Source organism: Lutjanus erythropterus, chromosome 5, assembly GCF_056507025.1.
Source record: "Lutjanus erythropterus isolate fLutEry1 chromosome 5, fLutEry1.hap2, whole genome shotgun sequence".
NCBI lineage: Eukaryota > Metazoa > Chordata > Actinopteri > Lutjaniformes > Lutjanidae > Lutjanus > Lutjanus erythropterus.
In genome coordinates this window covers 7370835-7388629 of record NC_139321.1, presented here as the reverse complement: position 1 = coordinate 7388629, position 17795 = coordinate 7370835, and the positions used below count along the sequence as shown (strand labels likewise).

The following is a 17795-nucleotide window of genomic DNA, read 5'->3' as shown; positions in this document are numbered from 1 at the left end:
TGCAACTCATAGCGTGGCTAAAAAGACCGTACATGAGACAAAAGAGCTGAGCAAAATGGACAATACTTCAGTAGAGACTGCAACTTTACCTGGTGTTAATTTCCATACTTATTACGCATTCAAAGCATATGTCTTAATCATTAGGTTGCATGAGATGCAGCATGTCTCTTTAAAGTTAAGAAACCCAAATGGGAATGCCTTTCGGATGTATTTTGTCTGATGCTTGAGAACTTTCTGCTGTATAGAGAGAAAGAGAGAGACGGAGAGAGGTGTCAGCGCTGTCTTTGATGTATGGCTCTGCAGATCCCCTCAGGTCCCTGAGCTCAATGATCAGTATATTGATCAACACGTGTTTTATCACTCCCCTGAAACACACATCCTGCGTACACTGCATCTCAGAACTGGCCTAATTCATAGAAACTATATTAACTGCGTCTATACTCTTAGGGAATTATCATAAATCAGTATGTCTTTCTCAACATTTGTTAAAGCAAGGTCTTTTTCACTAGAAACTAACCTGATAACACCCACAGTCCTGCATCGTCCGCCAGCCAGGCAGAAAATAGGAGTCCGACAAGACGTGCGCGCACACACACACACACACACACACACACACACACACACACACACACACACACACACAAAACCCAGTGACCATGAGAGATAGAAGGCCCAGAAGATGAAGACAGACAGACAGAGCGGTGTGTAATTACTCTGTGTGTGTCAGTGGCCTCTGGGCTATCACACCCAATGCAGCGGAAAACACAGCGCGCAGCACAACCTAACAGGCCCATTCATGTCCAAAACCTTGAGAGTGTTGAGGGTGGAGGGGAACATATGTTGGACTGACTGGAGGGATGGAGGAGAAGAGAGGAGAGGAGAAGAGAAGAAAAGGGAGGAGAGGAGATACACTGTCACAGAGGAAACTACTGTAGTACACAAGTGTATCTATATTTTATTTCCATTTCTTTTGTGTGTAGTGTTTTAGAGCAAGTTGATAATCACCTCAGTGTCTTAGATAACTGTTAGCAACGTTAGCTAGCCACCTTACCCCAACTCACTCTGCATTAACAATGTTCAGACTGTAATTTTTCTTAATATCCTTCATACTTTTTTGCCTGTATGGACATGAAATACGTCTTAAATCGCATTCATAATGGTCTTAAAAACATCTTTAAAAACATGTAAAACTGAACATGCCTGCAGAAACCATGTAAGTAGTGTTTTTGAATGTTTTGATTATCACTTCAGTGTCTTAGATGACTGTTAGCAATGTTAGCAAGCAAGCTAGCATCATCATCTTCATTCAAACTCAACAGAAACAAAATGAAAATCACTCAAACATCTTGGCTCATCTTCCCACTGCTCTAACAATGACCTACTGTGGTTACTGGGTTGAAATAAACCCTTAACTCACTGTGATAGGTGTGAAAATATTGGGACAGGAGTGAGATTAAGGTTTGGCATCAGCAAAGCAGGGGGGAGAAAGAGCTTGTAGAGCCAAAAATATTTTCACAACCAATGCAGTAAATCGAAGTTTATTTTGACCAAACCAGAGTCGGTGATTAATGTAGCACTGGAAAGACAAACTAAGACATTTCATTTCATTTCTTTTCGCTGAGTTGAAGATGAAGATGTTAGCTAGCTAGCTAACACTGAATTCATGATTTACACCCACAAACTTGCAAATTAATGACTGATACAGGATTCAGGATAGTCCTGATGCATTAATGGCAGGGTTGGGCTAATGCCACTGATGCCATTCGATGCCATTGTCCATTGCGATGGCTGACAGTCCTCAACCACTGTGTCCCCTCAGAGTTTCTGTAAGACGAGATTTGGGCGAATTTCAGTTTTACACATGTGGTAGAGAAAATAAAAAGAGACTGGTCATTGTACTACGCCTCTCTTCCAAGCTTGGTTACCTTGGTGTTTCTTTTCTGCAGGCCACTATAAGTGTGTTAATTGTGCCGTTGTTATTTGCATTATTTTTTTTCCATTGCTTGGCTTCCTCAGTTTAGCTAGCTGGTTACAAACAGCGATGTCATTGTCCATTGTGATGTCTGACTGTGGACATCGTCATATGCCAATGCGGTAGACATCGCCCGAATCTAATTTGTGGTTTTCATCTTTTTCACAGTGGATGAATGTCTCTTTTCTTACTAAAACTCCAGCAACAGTAACATTAAATAATGCTCACTGGCAAAGTCCAGTATGGGGTAATCAAGAAGAAAATTAAAGACAGATCAGTTACAACCACACACAACAAAGGCATAAACTTTTAAGCGACCATTAAAACTAAAAGCTAAACCAAAGTGATCAAGTAACAGCGAGCCTCACGGCGTTTGTAAGGGTCGCTGTGAGGAGAGTAACGTAGAGGAGAGGAGACGTTCATTCCTCATCTCTGATGCCTGCTGTGTTTTTATGCCTACAGCCAGACTACAGACACATGTCACACCACCATCTGCCTGCTGTGACAGTCCTAACACGCACACACACACACAAACGGGTAAATGCAGACATACAGGTTCACACATAATGACGCGCAAACGTTCTAACCGCAGGTTGACGCGTTGATGATATGTGTGTTTGTGTGTGTTCATTTCTTTTTGAGCACATGCTTTTAAATCACAAGAGCCTGTGTGACAGCTCTCCACACGCTGGCTGCACGCGCGCCTCCTCCTCCCTCCTCCCCCCCTCTTGTGTCAGCTGAGAAAAGCATTTTGAAGCTTAACAAAAGAATTCTACACATTTTCCACCACTCCCGGCACGCACCGCACGGGAACTGGCAGTCAGGCAAGGCTCGGTACCAGAGGGTTAAGAGCACCGGATGAATAATGTAGTGCCACACAATGACAGGCTAGATTATGAATGATGCAGTAATACCCGGTTCCTCCCGTAGACACGGGAGGACAGCGGAGGGAGGACAGGAAGCACATGACACTGTCAGTTCATGGAGTACCTGGCGCACATCAACTTCAAAAGGCCTAACTCTCTACTTGCACAATGCAGTGTGATGTGTGTCTGTGTTACGAGTTGCACACCTGTTTACTTCTAGTCAACGCTATAGTAGCATACCTCCACGGATAAAGTGATTTAATTACTTCACTTTTCACAGTTAGCTTGGTGCATACTGTTGAAGGTGCTATGACAGGGCTAGCAGGGTGCTTATTAGTTACAGGTTTCCTGTAAAACACCCATTCCCTAGAAACATTAGTCCACTCTGGTAAATGGATGCATTCTCCTTCCTATTCTCCTTCTTTCCTGTCATAAGCAAGAAATTTGGAACACGGGGTGAACACAGATTTAGTGTTCACACCAGAGCGCTGGATAAGAAAACATCAGGAGAGCAGCGAGAAGGAGATTGGACATCAGAGCTAGAATATTTTCACTTCTAACGCAGTAAATTAATTGTATATTTTGACCAAACCAGAGCTGGTGATTGTTGAAAGAGTCGAAAAATAAGCCAAGATGTTTTTGGTGAGTTTTATTGTGTTTATGTCAAGTGTAGGGCTAATGATGCAAGCTAGCCAGCTAACGCTGCTAACAGTTATCTTTTTTGACAGGGGCCCGGTTTGGGGCAAGGTTAAACTGCGACTTTCTTGAGTTGTAAAATTATCTTTTAAACTGACAAACTAGGCTAGAACCGGAAGGGGAGGGACTTCAACTCTATAGTGCGTTCACGCTTTAACCAGTAGATGTCGCTGGTGAGATTTCCAACCATTATGTTTGCAACTAAGCTGCCCCACTGTAACGGCTGTTTAAAAAAACATCTTAAAAATACAGTCCCACAAAAATAAAATTCCCTGATGTTTAGGCCAAGTGCGGGGCCAACAAACCCAGAATGCCACTGGGATTGCAATGCACTTGGGGGAAACCCTGGCTACTATTAACAATATGTACCAAGCTAACAGTGAAAAGTTAAGCAACTAACTTAAGGATGAAAAATCACTACGTTTGTAGCGATAAGGTAAGGTCACTGTGGCGTTGACAGGAAAGTACAGCAAATCATAAGACAGATATCACACTATCTGATCACACTACATTGTGCGATGAAGAGAACTGACAGCTAAGAGACAAGGGGGAATTTTCTCTAAAAAAAAATCTTCCCTTTAGGATCCAAGAGGTCTGCCTTTGCAAATCAACCAGTGATAACTTGTAAACACAACAGAGGAGTCGTGCACACACACACACACAAACACACACACACACACAGGCTTGAACATCATGCGCACACAGCTGACCAGCAAACCCTACAGGGAAAGCCCTGATTCAGCTGACAGAGGATCAGGGTCACAGTCAGCTGATACAAGGTCAGCTTAGCATCATGGCAGCCCCTGGGCCGGTGTTGGGGTAAGTCCTGTGTGACAGGAGCCCTCAGGCTGTCAGACTGATTTGTCATGTGCCGCATCACACCGGACTAAACTCCATGAGACCAACCCCGACGGACAGGTAGAGAAAACCTGCAGCTCACGGAGGGAGAGGGGTTTCTCCTGCTCCTGTGTTGTAGAGGACAGGTGGAGTTTTATGAAGAGGTGACAGCTGGGAGCCTGGGTGGTCTCCCAGGAGAGGTCAAATGTGCCACTGCTGGCGGAGGCGGTGGAGAAGACGAAGAAGGAGAGAAGGAGATGAAAGAGGGGAGAAACAGACCCAAGCAACAGCTGTTGTGTGGATGAAGAATCCTAAAAATGCTCATCTATGGATGAACTCTGGGCAAATGCTGCTTTGACCTCCAGATATTTTTAGCTCTCACATCCCCTCTAAACCTGCTCCAAGTCTGTTGAGAGTCTCATGATCATTTTTCCCATAGATGTACATTAAAATCAACAATAAAATACAGCTAGAAAAATAATTAATATGTTATTTTGAAGTTAAACATTGATTTCAGCCTTATTTAAGTTTTCTCTTCCATCACACACAGCCTATTATTGTTCAATGGTAGTTTTTCCTCTCTGCTCTTATTGTCCTTGCGCGTCAAGTGGAGAGATAAAGCGCGCAAGAATGGACTTACCACTGGAACTCATGATGCCCAACGCGTTCTTATCTAAAACAAAGCGTCCTCGTCGAGAATAATCCCATAAAGCGAGAGGAGCAGTTTACTCCTTCCAAATTGTGTCATTAAAAATGAATAACATCCAGTGAACGTGAATTGATGCTCCCCACTCTCCGCAACACTGCTCCCAGTCAATTTCTGACAAGGTGGACAGAGCCAGAAAAGAAAAAAAAAGAATAAAGCGAGGATATTTCCAGTGATGATAAAAAAAAAATAAATCCAGATAAAGCTCCTGTTGTTGTTGCTGTGTGTGAGTGTCGGTTCTCTCTGTTGTGTGTGTGTGTCTGTGTGTTTTTTTTTTCCTCCTCCAGTGAAACAGGCTGCAGTAACAACACAATGCTGCTCAGTCAGATTCCACCTTCACATTTTCGCTCCTGGCTGCCTTCAGCTCCGCCGCTCCGCCGCTCCGCGCTGCTCTCCCTGGCGGTGTGCTGCTGCTGTCACCGCGCGCCGCTCACACTGTCAGCGCGCACGCAGATACACCTGTTCCGGAAGTCCCTTTCAAAATAAAATCGACATAGTAACAGTCACGACAGTTTTCGCTTATAACTAAACGTTAAATGACTTCAAAACTAATACCCTGAATTCATTCTTTATTAACCCTTCGATATACATCGGATAGCCTACCAATATCAAGGTATGATTGCCAGATATACTTTAATTTGTCCATCTTAAAAGGCAAAACAAAACCTACACCATACAGAATTTTCGAACCCCAAATTAACAACTGTATGTTTTTATTTATGTTTTCAGAACACAACTTTAATAAACAAATAAAGTGGAAAAATCAGAGCAGTTTTACACAAATATATACAAAACTATATTATAAAGATAGTAAAAATGAAGACAGAAATATAGTCAGTAAAGAAATGAGGAAATTAGAAATATAGATAGTTTTTAAGAAAAAAAAAGAAGAAAATGGATGATTTAAATAGATTTTAAGAGGTATGTCACTTTTCCCCTAATTTATACATTAATTTGATACATTTGGAAAATGTATTAATTATTCATTGCAGGTCTTATTAGGGTAAGATTTCCCCAAAAGACTAAAACTAAACTCTGTAAAAACACCTTAATTTCAAAAGCTTATAAACCTAAAATTAAACAGGTCTAGATTGAGGTTTACATGCTTTTCAGATCATTTACATATTCATTTAAAATGTTTAACCATCCATTGGTTATTCATTTAAGGTTATTAAGGGTTCATAAAAATTAAAATAAAATAAAATAAAATGCAATAAATCATTTAAAAGTACCCCATTCAAATTAAACATATTTGAAGAGGCAAGCCTGCTTGACATTCCTCCAGTTAATTTACAATATACATGTTATTAGGGGATTAAGCGAGTGACATGAAAGAGATATGTTTACATTAATGTTGATAAAGAGCATTAAAATCAATATTTTTTTATCTAGTGCAACATTCCCCTTTTTTCACTGTAGTAACTCAAATCTATTTGTTAAATTATAACAAAATATACTTGTCTATTATGTTTTAGCCTACTTACCTTACATTATGTATTATATTATTACTATGTATTGTAATTGTAACTATATCTGTCACACGTCTTTGTATAAAAATGACAGCCTACTGATGTCCCTTGAATCTGGACACTTAACCGCTAACAAAGGCGTATGATCTTATTTTGAAAGTATGGTTGCTGTATTTCCGGTGTTGCTCCGCCTGTGTGCCGGTGACTTGACGCCTCTCTGTTTTTATCCTGGGTTCGGCGACGTCACTCTGGGCTGCTGTGGACACCGTATCCTACATCACACTGAGACAAGTGTGAAGTGTCCAGAAGTCATTAGTCTCAGTCTTAATTAATTTCTCACGCGAGGTGAGTCGTGACGCAAAGATCCTCTCTGAAGCGTCTTAAATTAATTTAACTATCAGTGAAGTCATTGGAAAAGTGGGCAGAACAATGAAATCAGTGACCTTTGAAGAGAATACTTGAAACAAATCGATTTAAAGACAGCAGAGAGCCTTTATCACAGGACATTTGCAGTTATAGGTTGGGCTTGTTGCTAAAACTGTTATGACACCGCCCTCTTCTGGAAAGTCCACGTAAGCAAATTAGTTAATTGGATTATTTATGGTGGAGCTGCTGGAGGAGGAGGAGGAGGAGGATGAGGAGGAGGAGGAGGAGGAGGAGGAGAGGTTAATTGTGAAACTGTTGACGCAGAAAACTCCGCTCTGTTGTAGAATAATTGGCTGGTCTGCAAAGTTTACCTGCTCTCACTCAACACTCTGTGACTCCGTGTGATCGGGAGCGGAACCGTGGTCGCGTGCTGCTGGCTCGGTGTTGTGTTTGCAGTCAGTGGGTTCACTGGTATCAACGTGGAAAGATCTCCATCTAACGGTGAAACACCCATCCGCTGTTTGCCAGCCTCTCTCACTTTTTTAAAGCAACTGAAGGAACAACAACAACAAGAAAAGTCAGTTACAGCGAAATATAATGACTTCAAGACTGCAGAGAAAACAATTTGTAAACTTACTGGACCTGGAAACAGAAGAAATTATATTTAAAAAAAAATGTTAGGTTTGTGTGTGTGTGTGTGGTTTTTTTTAACTAAATATAAGAATGTTAGTCCAGGCATTTTACCCAAAAGTGTGGGTCAACCTCACACAAATTGCAAATTAATTAACTGATTAATCTATGAAGAGATAAAACTGTCTAAGGAATCATAGGAGGGGGAAGTTTTGGAAATCTCCTAATTAATAATATACTTTTTAAAAAGTGCCTTTACAGGCATTTTGAGAGGAAAAAAGGGGGTGAACCTCACTCAATACAAGGCGACATAATAATCCATATACATATTGATGTTGATTAACTTTATCAAATTAAATTCAATGAAATCAAATTGAATTAAATAATTTAAATATCACTTAATATAGCATTTTTTATATTACCTTCAAAATATTCCTGGCTTCCAGTGACGAACATAAACATGTTAGCTTTTAAGTAAAACTTGTTTTCATCACAAAGATGTGATAAGAACACAAACTCACAGGGTCATTTTGACCCACTTCTGAATCTCAGAGTAAAGAATTTCCCTTCGCACATCCAACTCCATGTCTCCTGTTAAATAGTCTCTAGTTGATTGTGGACAACACTGAGTCTTTTGTGTGGACATCAGACAGGAAGACATGCATAAATAAATTTTTGAACATGGGCGACATCACAGATTATTCAGTACTTCCCCCTACTTTTAGATTTCTTAAGGCTTTGAATATGTTATAAATGAAATATTTATGATACTAGAACGGTTGAAATAGTTTCTGTTGCAGTTTGTGCGAGGTCATGTCATATAATTTCTGTACTGTATGTACAGGCCTGTATATGTTCAGTTCAGTGGTCTTTAAACTGATTTGTGTTTCAGGACGTCTCTGTTGTGGAGGGTCAGGTCTGACAGGACAGGCTTGAAAATGTTTTGGTATGTTACGGTCTTCCCGCTGCACTGTCTGTGTATGTGTGCTGTTTTTATTAAAATAACCAACTGCCTTGTCCCGTGTCCAGAGGAAGCCCTGGTTCTGAAGCCTGGAGGAAGCTGGACAATAGCGGGATGTGAGAGGCGCCTCTCTCTCTCCCTCCCTCTGCCTCCCTCTCTCTCTCTCTCTCTCTCTGCTGCCCTGCACAGTCTTACCTCTTTGGTTCTGGAGCTCAGTGGTTGCACAAGATGTTCTGTCTTTGTCCTTTAATCTGCTTTACTCCATCGCGCAGTTTCACTAGGGAAGAAAAACTACCATCTTTCACTGTCCAGCAAACTTAAATCATAATCTACACTGTAAAAATGAAGCATTTGTATTGACTTTAAAAGAGTAAGTGTCCGTGTCCAACCTAATATTTTAATTTGGCTGAATTTGAAAAGGCAAGTTGAGGTAATTTTATAACCATTCAAAAGAAATAAACTTCTCAAGTCAAATAAACTTGATATTAATTCAGTTGTACTTGAGAAAAAAAAAATTACTGTGAAAACAAGCCACCATAATTCATCTTAGACACACAACCAGGTGTCATCATATATGTTGTCCTGAAACTGTAAAAAAGAGGAGGAGAGTTTTAATTCTCAAACAGTGCATGTTGGGAAGTCTGCTAATATGCTAATCATATTTCTGTAGAAGCTTAACTGAATGAGTTGATTGAACTCTGTACAGCTCATTCATTCAACTCATCATTTCATGCCAAAAGGTTTCAAGTTAGAACTCATGGTTGTTAGGTCTGAAAGTAAATAGAAGCGTTTAATTAACTGGAATAAAAACTTAAGTTTATGAGAAAATATTAGTTGATTCCACCAAATTCCTGTCTGATGTTTTACAGTGTAATTCATAGTAATGAAGGATAATTATTGACTTAAATACACCACCTTCATCAGGGTGTGTGTGGGTGCGACACGAGGCGTCTGCCCTGTGGGCCTGACGTGTTTCGGGTGCTGATCGTGCTCCTGTGTCAATCCTGTGTTGTGCTTTTTGTCCTCCGCTCTGATGGGGCAGAAAAACAGGAAGGTGGCCTTCCTGCGCTCTGAAGGCAGCGGGGCAGGAGGCCGTCGGGTCAACACGCCGTTGTCACTGTCCGCACAGGCGCCCGCTGCCCTCCAATCAACAATAAAGGCAAACTTCCCCTGATGTGTGGCGTTACTGGAATAAACCTGCGCACTGCTGACATCACTCTGCTCCTTCAGATGGAAACAGTTTCCTTAAACAGGCCGAGCAGTTTTTATGAGCAGCAGAGACGTTAACAAGTTTTTGTTGCAGTTTTTAGCTGTGGTACCCACGTTTGAAAAACGGATGCAAAAAAGCCCTCTTGGATACCCCTATGATTAATAAACGTGTTAAAAATGCCCTCTAGGGTGCCTTCCAGTGGAGAAAATGTGATAAAATACCCTCTGGGATACTCTTCCAGTGGACAAAACATGATGGGGGCCTTGCAGTGGGGAAAACATGAAAACATACTCTTAAAAGTGCCCTTCCAATGGAAGAAACACAATAAAATGCTCTTTAGGGTATAATTTTGTTGGACAAAACATGATAGAATGTCCTTTAGGGTGCCTTCCAGTGGACAAAATGTGAAAAAATGGCTTCTGGGATACCTCTCCATTGGACAAAACATGATAAAATGTCCTCTTGGGTGCCTTACAGTGGACAAAACATGATAAAATGTCCTCTTGGGTGCCTTACAGTGGACAAAACATGATAAAATGTCCTCTTGGGTGCCTTCAGTGGACAAAATGTGATAAAATACTATTAAAGGTGCCCTTCTAGTGGAAGAAACACAATAAAATGCTCTTTAGGGTATCATTTTGTTGGACAAAACATGATAAAATGTCCTTTAGGGTGCCTTCCAGTGGACAAAATGTGATAAAATGGCTTCTGGGATACCTCTCCAGTGGGGAAAACATGATAAAATGTCCTCTTGGGCGCCTTCCATTGGACAAAACATGATAAATTACTCTTAAAGCTGCCCTTCCAGTGGAACAAACACAATAAAATACTCTTTAATGTATAATTTCACTGGACAAAACATGATAAATGTCCTCTTGGGATGCCTTCCAGTGGACAAAACATGCTAAAACCCCTTCCAGGCTTAAAACACGATGCAGTACCACAGGCTGTCCTACAGGCTACAAACTTTATTGACCTCTACGTGCCTCTAAATGGTTAAATAGATAATAGTTCCCTGTGTGTTTTATTACAGTGGCGTGATAGTTATTGTACTTTAAGTCAAAACAATTCTAATCTAAACTTGTAACTGTTTCACCATAAATGCAAATAGTTTTTGCTGCACTGGTGCCCCACTGAATACAGCTGGTGCCTTCGTTTTGTTCACCCCTGGCCCTCAGACAGCCTGAGTCCACCACTGGTCCTGATGTGTCGCCACACTGCGCGGCCTGATCATCCGCTCGCTGTTTTTCTGTCGGAGGTGATGGTGTCTTTTGTTCGTCAGTCACACTCAGGCCATGTGCCCAGTATCAGTAGCACTGATCAGCAATATGCTGCATTCTTCACTAACCCTCACAATCCTTGCCCTTTGTCCAACCACATGGCCAGGGGAAAGTACACACACACACACACACACACACACACACACACACACACACACACACACACACACATAAACAGTCTGCCATCCACCCTGTAACGCTACGCTGATATCTCCACCCATTCCTGCCTATTTCTAATTTGTTGCCATTCAATACACCCACATTCCCTCTCTTTCTCTGCCTCACACACACACACACACACACACTACTGCAAACAGAGCAGAATAAATGGTCTGTGTCCTGCAGCCTTGCATAGCCAATTGCATGATCACATGTGCAGCGCAGGGCTGATATTCTGTGTTCAGGGTGACTTTGTCATGGTGCGCTGGGGGCTGGGGATACACAATCAGTTCCAGAGTTTATATTTAACTAAGCAGGGGAAAAAAAAAACCCTAAAGAAACCAAAGCAACGCAGGGCCGTGCGGGGGATTGTTATCTCCCCTCACACAGATAGGGATGGGCATGACCCAGAAAGTGAAAAAATGATAACAAGAGGTCACTTTGCATTGTCATGTAGCACTTGAGGGTAAATACTTCACATTTCCAGGCGTTACGGTACACTAAGAGGAATGCTGCCAGTGTGTGAGAGAGTTGATGGGCAGGACTGTGAGGTGATTTATCAGGTATGAAGCCAACAATTCAAACCAGCTGATTGTTTGTACCTTTAATCTCCTGTCATCTTCTGACTGCGGGTGTGTCAAACCAAACTGGTGTAACTGGTGTTGTAGAATGAGGAAACAGGCTGCTGCTTATTGTACTTTGGAGAAGAGGTGTCACCTGCACTGTAAAAAAATGAAAAAAGTTGAGAAAACTAAATTTCAAGGCAACTTACTTTTGTATTTCTTCTTTTTTCAGCTCAAACTTTCAAACTGAGGTTTTGGATTTTTTTAAACAGCTAATAAAGTTTTGTAGAGATAATTTACTTTTCCTTTGAATATTTTTAGAAACCCACAAAAATTGAATTTCAAAAACTCATTGAAGTGAAAGTGAATCACGGCTAATAATTTAAAGGAGAAATCTTCAACATATTTACTGTAATTTATCACAAAATGACCATGATGTGTCATCAGAGGTTAAGGAAACATGCAAACACTGCTGACAACTACACTTCAGCCGTGGTGTTTAAGTTTATGAGACGTGACAAATCATTAATTATCTTTTAGAAGGAGTCGATGTTTATGACGACTAAATTGAGCAATATGTTAATATGAGTCTGGCAGGCAGAAAGGCAATATGTCACTGAACTTGTTTTTTGTTTGTTTTCAGGATAACAAGCTTAGCTTTACATCAACAGACAACTCAGTTACAAACAGCTGATCAGCTTACAGTGCAGGACTTGTTGTTGCTTGTTATTGTCAGGTCGTCTTGCACTCCTATTTTCTTGCAGCCTGCCTGAGCATCCTGAGCTCGGTGGAGGAGGCGGCAGGGGGAAACAACTCGCTTCATCTGTAGACTGTCCATTAAATAAGTTTTCAGCCTATTTTGCAACTCGGTATTTGAACAGCAGCACTCATTTTTGGATGTTACATATTGCTCCTTTAATATTTTCAGTTGCAACCATTTAATTTTAAAACACTGAAATAGTGACAAAGCAGGTTCAGAGTCTAAAGAACTTATCGCAGCAAAAGATGAGATTGGCAAGGTTGAATTGGACTGCAGAGTTTTCCAAAACTCAAAAACGTAGCTGTAGTAGTAGTTTTTTTTTTTTTTTTACAGTGTAATTGCGAGGGTTTAATAGCTTTTAAGATGTAATTATAACCTGACCTCTTTTCACTGCTTCAGTCTTCTTTTGTGCTTATAAGTTTTCAAGGTTTGACAGAGAGGAAATGTGTGTGTGTGTGTGTGTGTGTGTGTGTGTGTGTGTGTGTATGGGGATAGGGGTGAGTGAAGGATAGAGAGAGAGAGCGGGGGAGGTTGTACCCTTGTCCCAAAGAAGTGATGGGAGGAGTTTACAGCAAAAAAAAAAAAAAAAAACTTCCTCCTTAGTCAGTGTGACATGCCGTCTGGGATAGCCTCTGTAGCGCTCAAAGGCACACACACACACACACACACACACACACTCTCTCAAACACACAGACTCACTTACACACTTTCTTTTTCTGCCTCTCGACTCCTGTGCTTTCTGAGCTGACAGTGGAGAATGACGACAGTTTCTGCAGCTGTCATGAGATGCCATTCGCCAGTTAAATGGTGAAACACACACACACACACACACACACACACACACACACACAGATACTTAGATACACACACACATTCTGCCACGCACATGAGGAATGAATCGAGAGGGGAGAGCTGGCAGCAACACAGAGGTAAGAGCTGTTTTTCTGCTTTTAATATGACTAACTGCTCCCCGAGTGCAACTTTCTTGTCTTTAGCTGGGTTAACACTGCTGTACTTTGTACTAAGTCACAGAACCATAAAGTTCTCAGGCTGTAGGATGAACAGTAAAGCTTTAAATTAGTTGCAACTGTCACATAGTGATTACAGTCCTTTTTTCTGTACCTGATGATACATGTAAATGCTTCCAAAGTCGCCTGAAGAGCAGAAAAAAATGACTTATACATGACGATCTTAAGTCTTCTTACGAAAGAAAGAATGTCATATTGTGGAAATAATGCCGATCTCTCAACAAAGCCTGGCAAGTTTGTAATTATGTTTGTTTCAGTGTTGTACAAATGAAGCTGTGCAACAGTGTGGGAATCTCCCTGCAGGGAGCTCTGTCTTAGACACACAGGCATGTGAGTGAGCTAACAGGGGGTTAGTCTAAACTTAGAGCCCCATAGCCCCTGTCTCATATTACTGTCTGCTAACTCCTGTACCGCATTTTCCAAATCTACGGACCCAGATTGTACACACACATACACATACACAGCGACAAACACCCCAAACAACCCCTGCTTGTCATGCATGTGAACGCAGCCCGACACTGCTGACACCATGTGTTTCTCATTAGGCTGAATGCTATTGTCATGGACTGCCGAGTGTCACAATTGCAGTCCAGGCTTTTTGCTGTGGTTTCAGACTGCGTGGAGGTCATTTACGGTATGCGGTCACTGGACTCGTCAACCCCCGTCATTACAGGCAATGAGTACTGTGTTTGTGGCTGAACGTGTCTTTAATCATGTGCAGTGTTTATGAGACTTTGGTAACGCTGTCCACGGCGTGCTGTCATTCAGAGGAAGAGGAGGTTTGTCACTCCAGCTGCCGGGGACACAATGGAAAGATCAGCAGGTGTTCTCTGTATACAGCAACACCACAAATCAGTGCTCGGTTACATAAAACACTTAGGCTTTCCTTTAAATTTTCATCTAAGGATGCCTTAGAAAAATGAGTTGCATATAATCACACTAAGCATTTCCTTAGGATGTTTTAAGGGAAAATGCTTATCTACTGAAGTATTTTCTTATGCATTGCTGAAAGGTCATTAACCATTTTCCTCAAAAAAATTTCTGGTACCCATACCAGCCTCTTAAAACTACAATATGTAACATTTCTACATTAAAATGTCAAAACAAATTATCAACATGTTGTATTTTTTGTTGGGTTTGTTTACTTACATAATCCCAAATGTTTGCAGCAGTGTTAAAACAGAGAAAACCGTAATTTATTTAAGGTGAGTCTGCGACTGGTTGTTGCTAGTTGCTTCCATGAAAACATGTCAGATAAGTCAGAGCCTGAGGAAGAAAGTCGGCGAAATTGACAAAGTATAACATAATAATATTTTAATATTACCTCATTCATGAACATGATTTCTACCCGAGTTGTGTCAAGATAGATTTTCATCAGGTATTATGGTGGTTTAATAGTGAAGTAATGATTCCACACCACCTAACAATGTCATCAAACTGTTTTAATAAGACTGATTTCTCACATTGATCTTTTTTCAGTCACTTCTTTCCATGTCTATTTGTTCTAGCTGGGTTAAATTTACTTAAGTTTATGTGCTTGAGCGTCCCATATTTGAGAAAAACATTCCCATCTTCTCTCCAGTTTGGCTTTCTTTTTCTTTTTGCGATGTCTCTGTTATCCGTTTTGGACAAGCAAGCTAACGCAGGCTAACACAGACAGTGACCAGACCAAGGCAGCTCACTGCAACATCAATAATACTTAAATTTAAATGTACGTAAGGTTTCACTTTGCTAGGTTTAAAATATTTTTTTTAAATTAGTCCTTGTTGGCACAGGTTACCATGGTTACACATCTCCAACCGGCAAGGAAGCTCTCAGGAAGTGACATGATACACCCTGAGCAGTGCTTCTCAAAATCAGACATGCAACTTTATTTACACAAAAGTATGCTAAACAATAGTACACATTTTAGGTAGGTAGCACATATTATGTCATTTCAGATGCAGCGTTTCAAGTAATATTAAAGAATGATGTCAGTGAAGTGTAACCATGGTAACTGAAGCGCACACATGCTGTATATTGTGACAGTAACTGCAGTGAAAGCAATGCAATGCTCCAAAATGAAATCCTCAGGAAATATTTTGATAGGGACAAGTTCAAGTTTGAAATTCATGGTAGGCGCAGATTATATTGTTTTTTCTTTTTTCTTTTTTTTTTTTTACTGACAATCAAGATCACAATCCTCTGTGTGTTTTAAAGTGGACGTAACTAGGGACAGCTCGCCAAGCGTTGTGCAGCTGCTGGTGCTAACAAAGGCCTAGCATGTGACCACACATATCAGCCTTGAACAGGCTATTAGATTAGGCAGAATCTGTTGCACTATGAGAAACAAACAGTGGAGGCTAAAGAGTGTCAGGATATGCTCTGACACGCCTCCGGCCTGTTTACAGATTTCTGCCTCACAAGATACACATGCACAGATTTAATCATGACCGTTCAGCCGCCACATAAACAAGATGAGGAGACTGGCCTCAGACAAGGATATCAGCATCTTTGTCTCCAGCATGTTCACGCAGCGGAACGATCAGGGCACAAAGGGGGAGGAAACTTCACGCATTTGTTTTCCGTGATGATCAGGATCAGAATCAGAATATTGATCCCTGGGGGGATCGTTACAAATCCGCACTAAATTGTTTCCGTCACCACATCAGTTGATTTTGTCACCTCAGTGTTTGTTATTAACAATGTGTAGTTTCCATAAACTGGCCATCAGAAGACCTTTTTCACGGCCGCCATATTGATATGGAATAGGAGTAAACACAGGTGTTACCAGTGATAATAATTAAGGTCTTGGATCGCAATTGGTAACACCTGTGTTTACTCTACTGTTACCTGACAAAATGGCTGCTGTGAAAAAGTTCAATTTCTATTTTTTATCAGAGGATCTATGAGTTTATCTCACACTGGGTGAACATGAAGAAAAAAAAGTCAAATTCTCTTGAAAGTGAGTAATGTCTTGTATGGCCTCCAGTTTCACTTTAAGTTGCAAACTTTGGGTGTGGAGTCTGAAATATCCGGGAATTTATTAGGCAGGGAGGGTCTAATGAAAGATGCTATCAAGTTGCATTAAGGGAAATGTAGGATCTAGGGTTGTGTGGATATGACTAATACAAGAGGCTACAGTTAAAGGATAACTCTCTCTCTCCCTTTGCAACTTCATTTTTGACTACTGTAAACTGTTTCTCAAAAGTTCGACCAACTTTATGGAAGTGGGATATTAAATCGCTGCAGTGCCGTTTTAAAAGTTTTCCAGATCAGCTACATCAGTTACAGCTTCTGAGCAGAAGTCTGTGGAGAAACACTGAGTCTGACATCATCATAAAAACAGAAAAATAAGGTATCTTCTACTTTCCGACTGACTTATCTACAGTATTTAATTTCTATGGTGTCTTTTCATCCAAATTCCAGTTCTGTTTTTATATACAGTAAATTAATAAACCTTGAAATTAAAGTATCTTCTCTAATACAGAAGTCCTCTTTTTTTTCCTCAGCCTTACAAGATAGAAAATATAACAAGAAACCCCTCACATGTCCCTTGGAAAAATTTAATGCAGCCAATTTTCTTTTTTACACTTACACACAAGAAAAATGCAAAATTTGCAGCATGTCAACCCGTGACATACATACACACATGAAGAGATTCTGTCTTTCTCTTAGTGGCTGTGTAAATTAAAATGCAGATTCTAATTATTTTAAATAATATACAATAAGAATAGTGCCTTAAACTTGTTGGGGTCACTGGACCCCTATTTGAGAACCACTGCTCTAACACAGCTGGAAAAATACAGTTTTACTCAAAATACCATTTAAATAAAGTATATAACAAACTGGTTCAGTCTGTGTGTTAGAAGTTCAGCTGGGCGAGATGGACAAAATCAAATATCACAATATACTGTATTTGATATTACCTCAATATCAATTGTTACTGATCGTGCAACAATATTGTGACGATGACGATATTACCATTCTATCCTACAAAGTTTTTTAAAAGGTTTATTGACATTATCGGCGTCTACTTCATAACTTTTTAAAAAATATTTTCACATTAAAGGCACAGTGTTACAGGAGAATGTGAATTGTTTAGTATTGCATTATATCTTATGGTTTAATCCAACTTCACCTTTTTATTTATCCCATTACCGCATATAGATACTCATCAAGAACTGCTATCTTCTTGTATTTATTTTACTCACTCTCCCCATCATATTTAGATCTTCTCTGAATAAAGACATTTGTTCTGCTACAGTAGTTCAGTGATATATTATTATGACGCACACAGATCAGGAGCAACA

At 40.4% G+C, this 17795-nt stretch overlaps 1 protein-coding gene across 1 annotated transcript in view; it reads right to left on the bottom strand.

Annotated features, from left to right (window-relative positions):
* Positions 1 to 7430, bottom strand: part of ablim3 (actin binding LIM protein family, member 3) — a 69562-nt gene extending 62132 nt beyond the window's left edge. The window contains exons 1-2 of the mRNA XM_084718655.1: positions 7284 to 7430; positions 5012 to 5551 (exon numbers count right to left, since the gene is read on the bottom strand). Of these exons, the coding sequence (XP_084574781.1) occupies positions 5012 to 5024 (13 nt within the window). The 5' untranslated portion in view covers positions 5025 to 5551; positions 7284 to 7430. The remainder of the gene's footprint in view (positions 1 to 5011; positions 5552 to 7283) is intronic.
* Positions 7431 to 17795: the final 10365 nt, after the last annotated feature.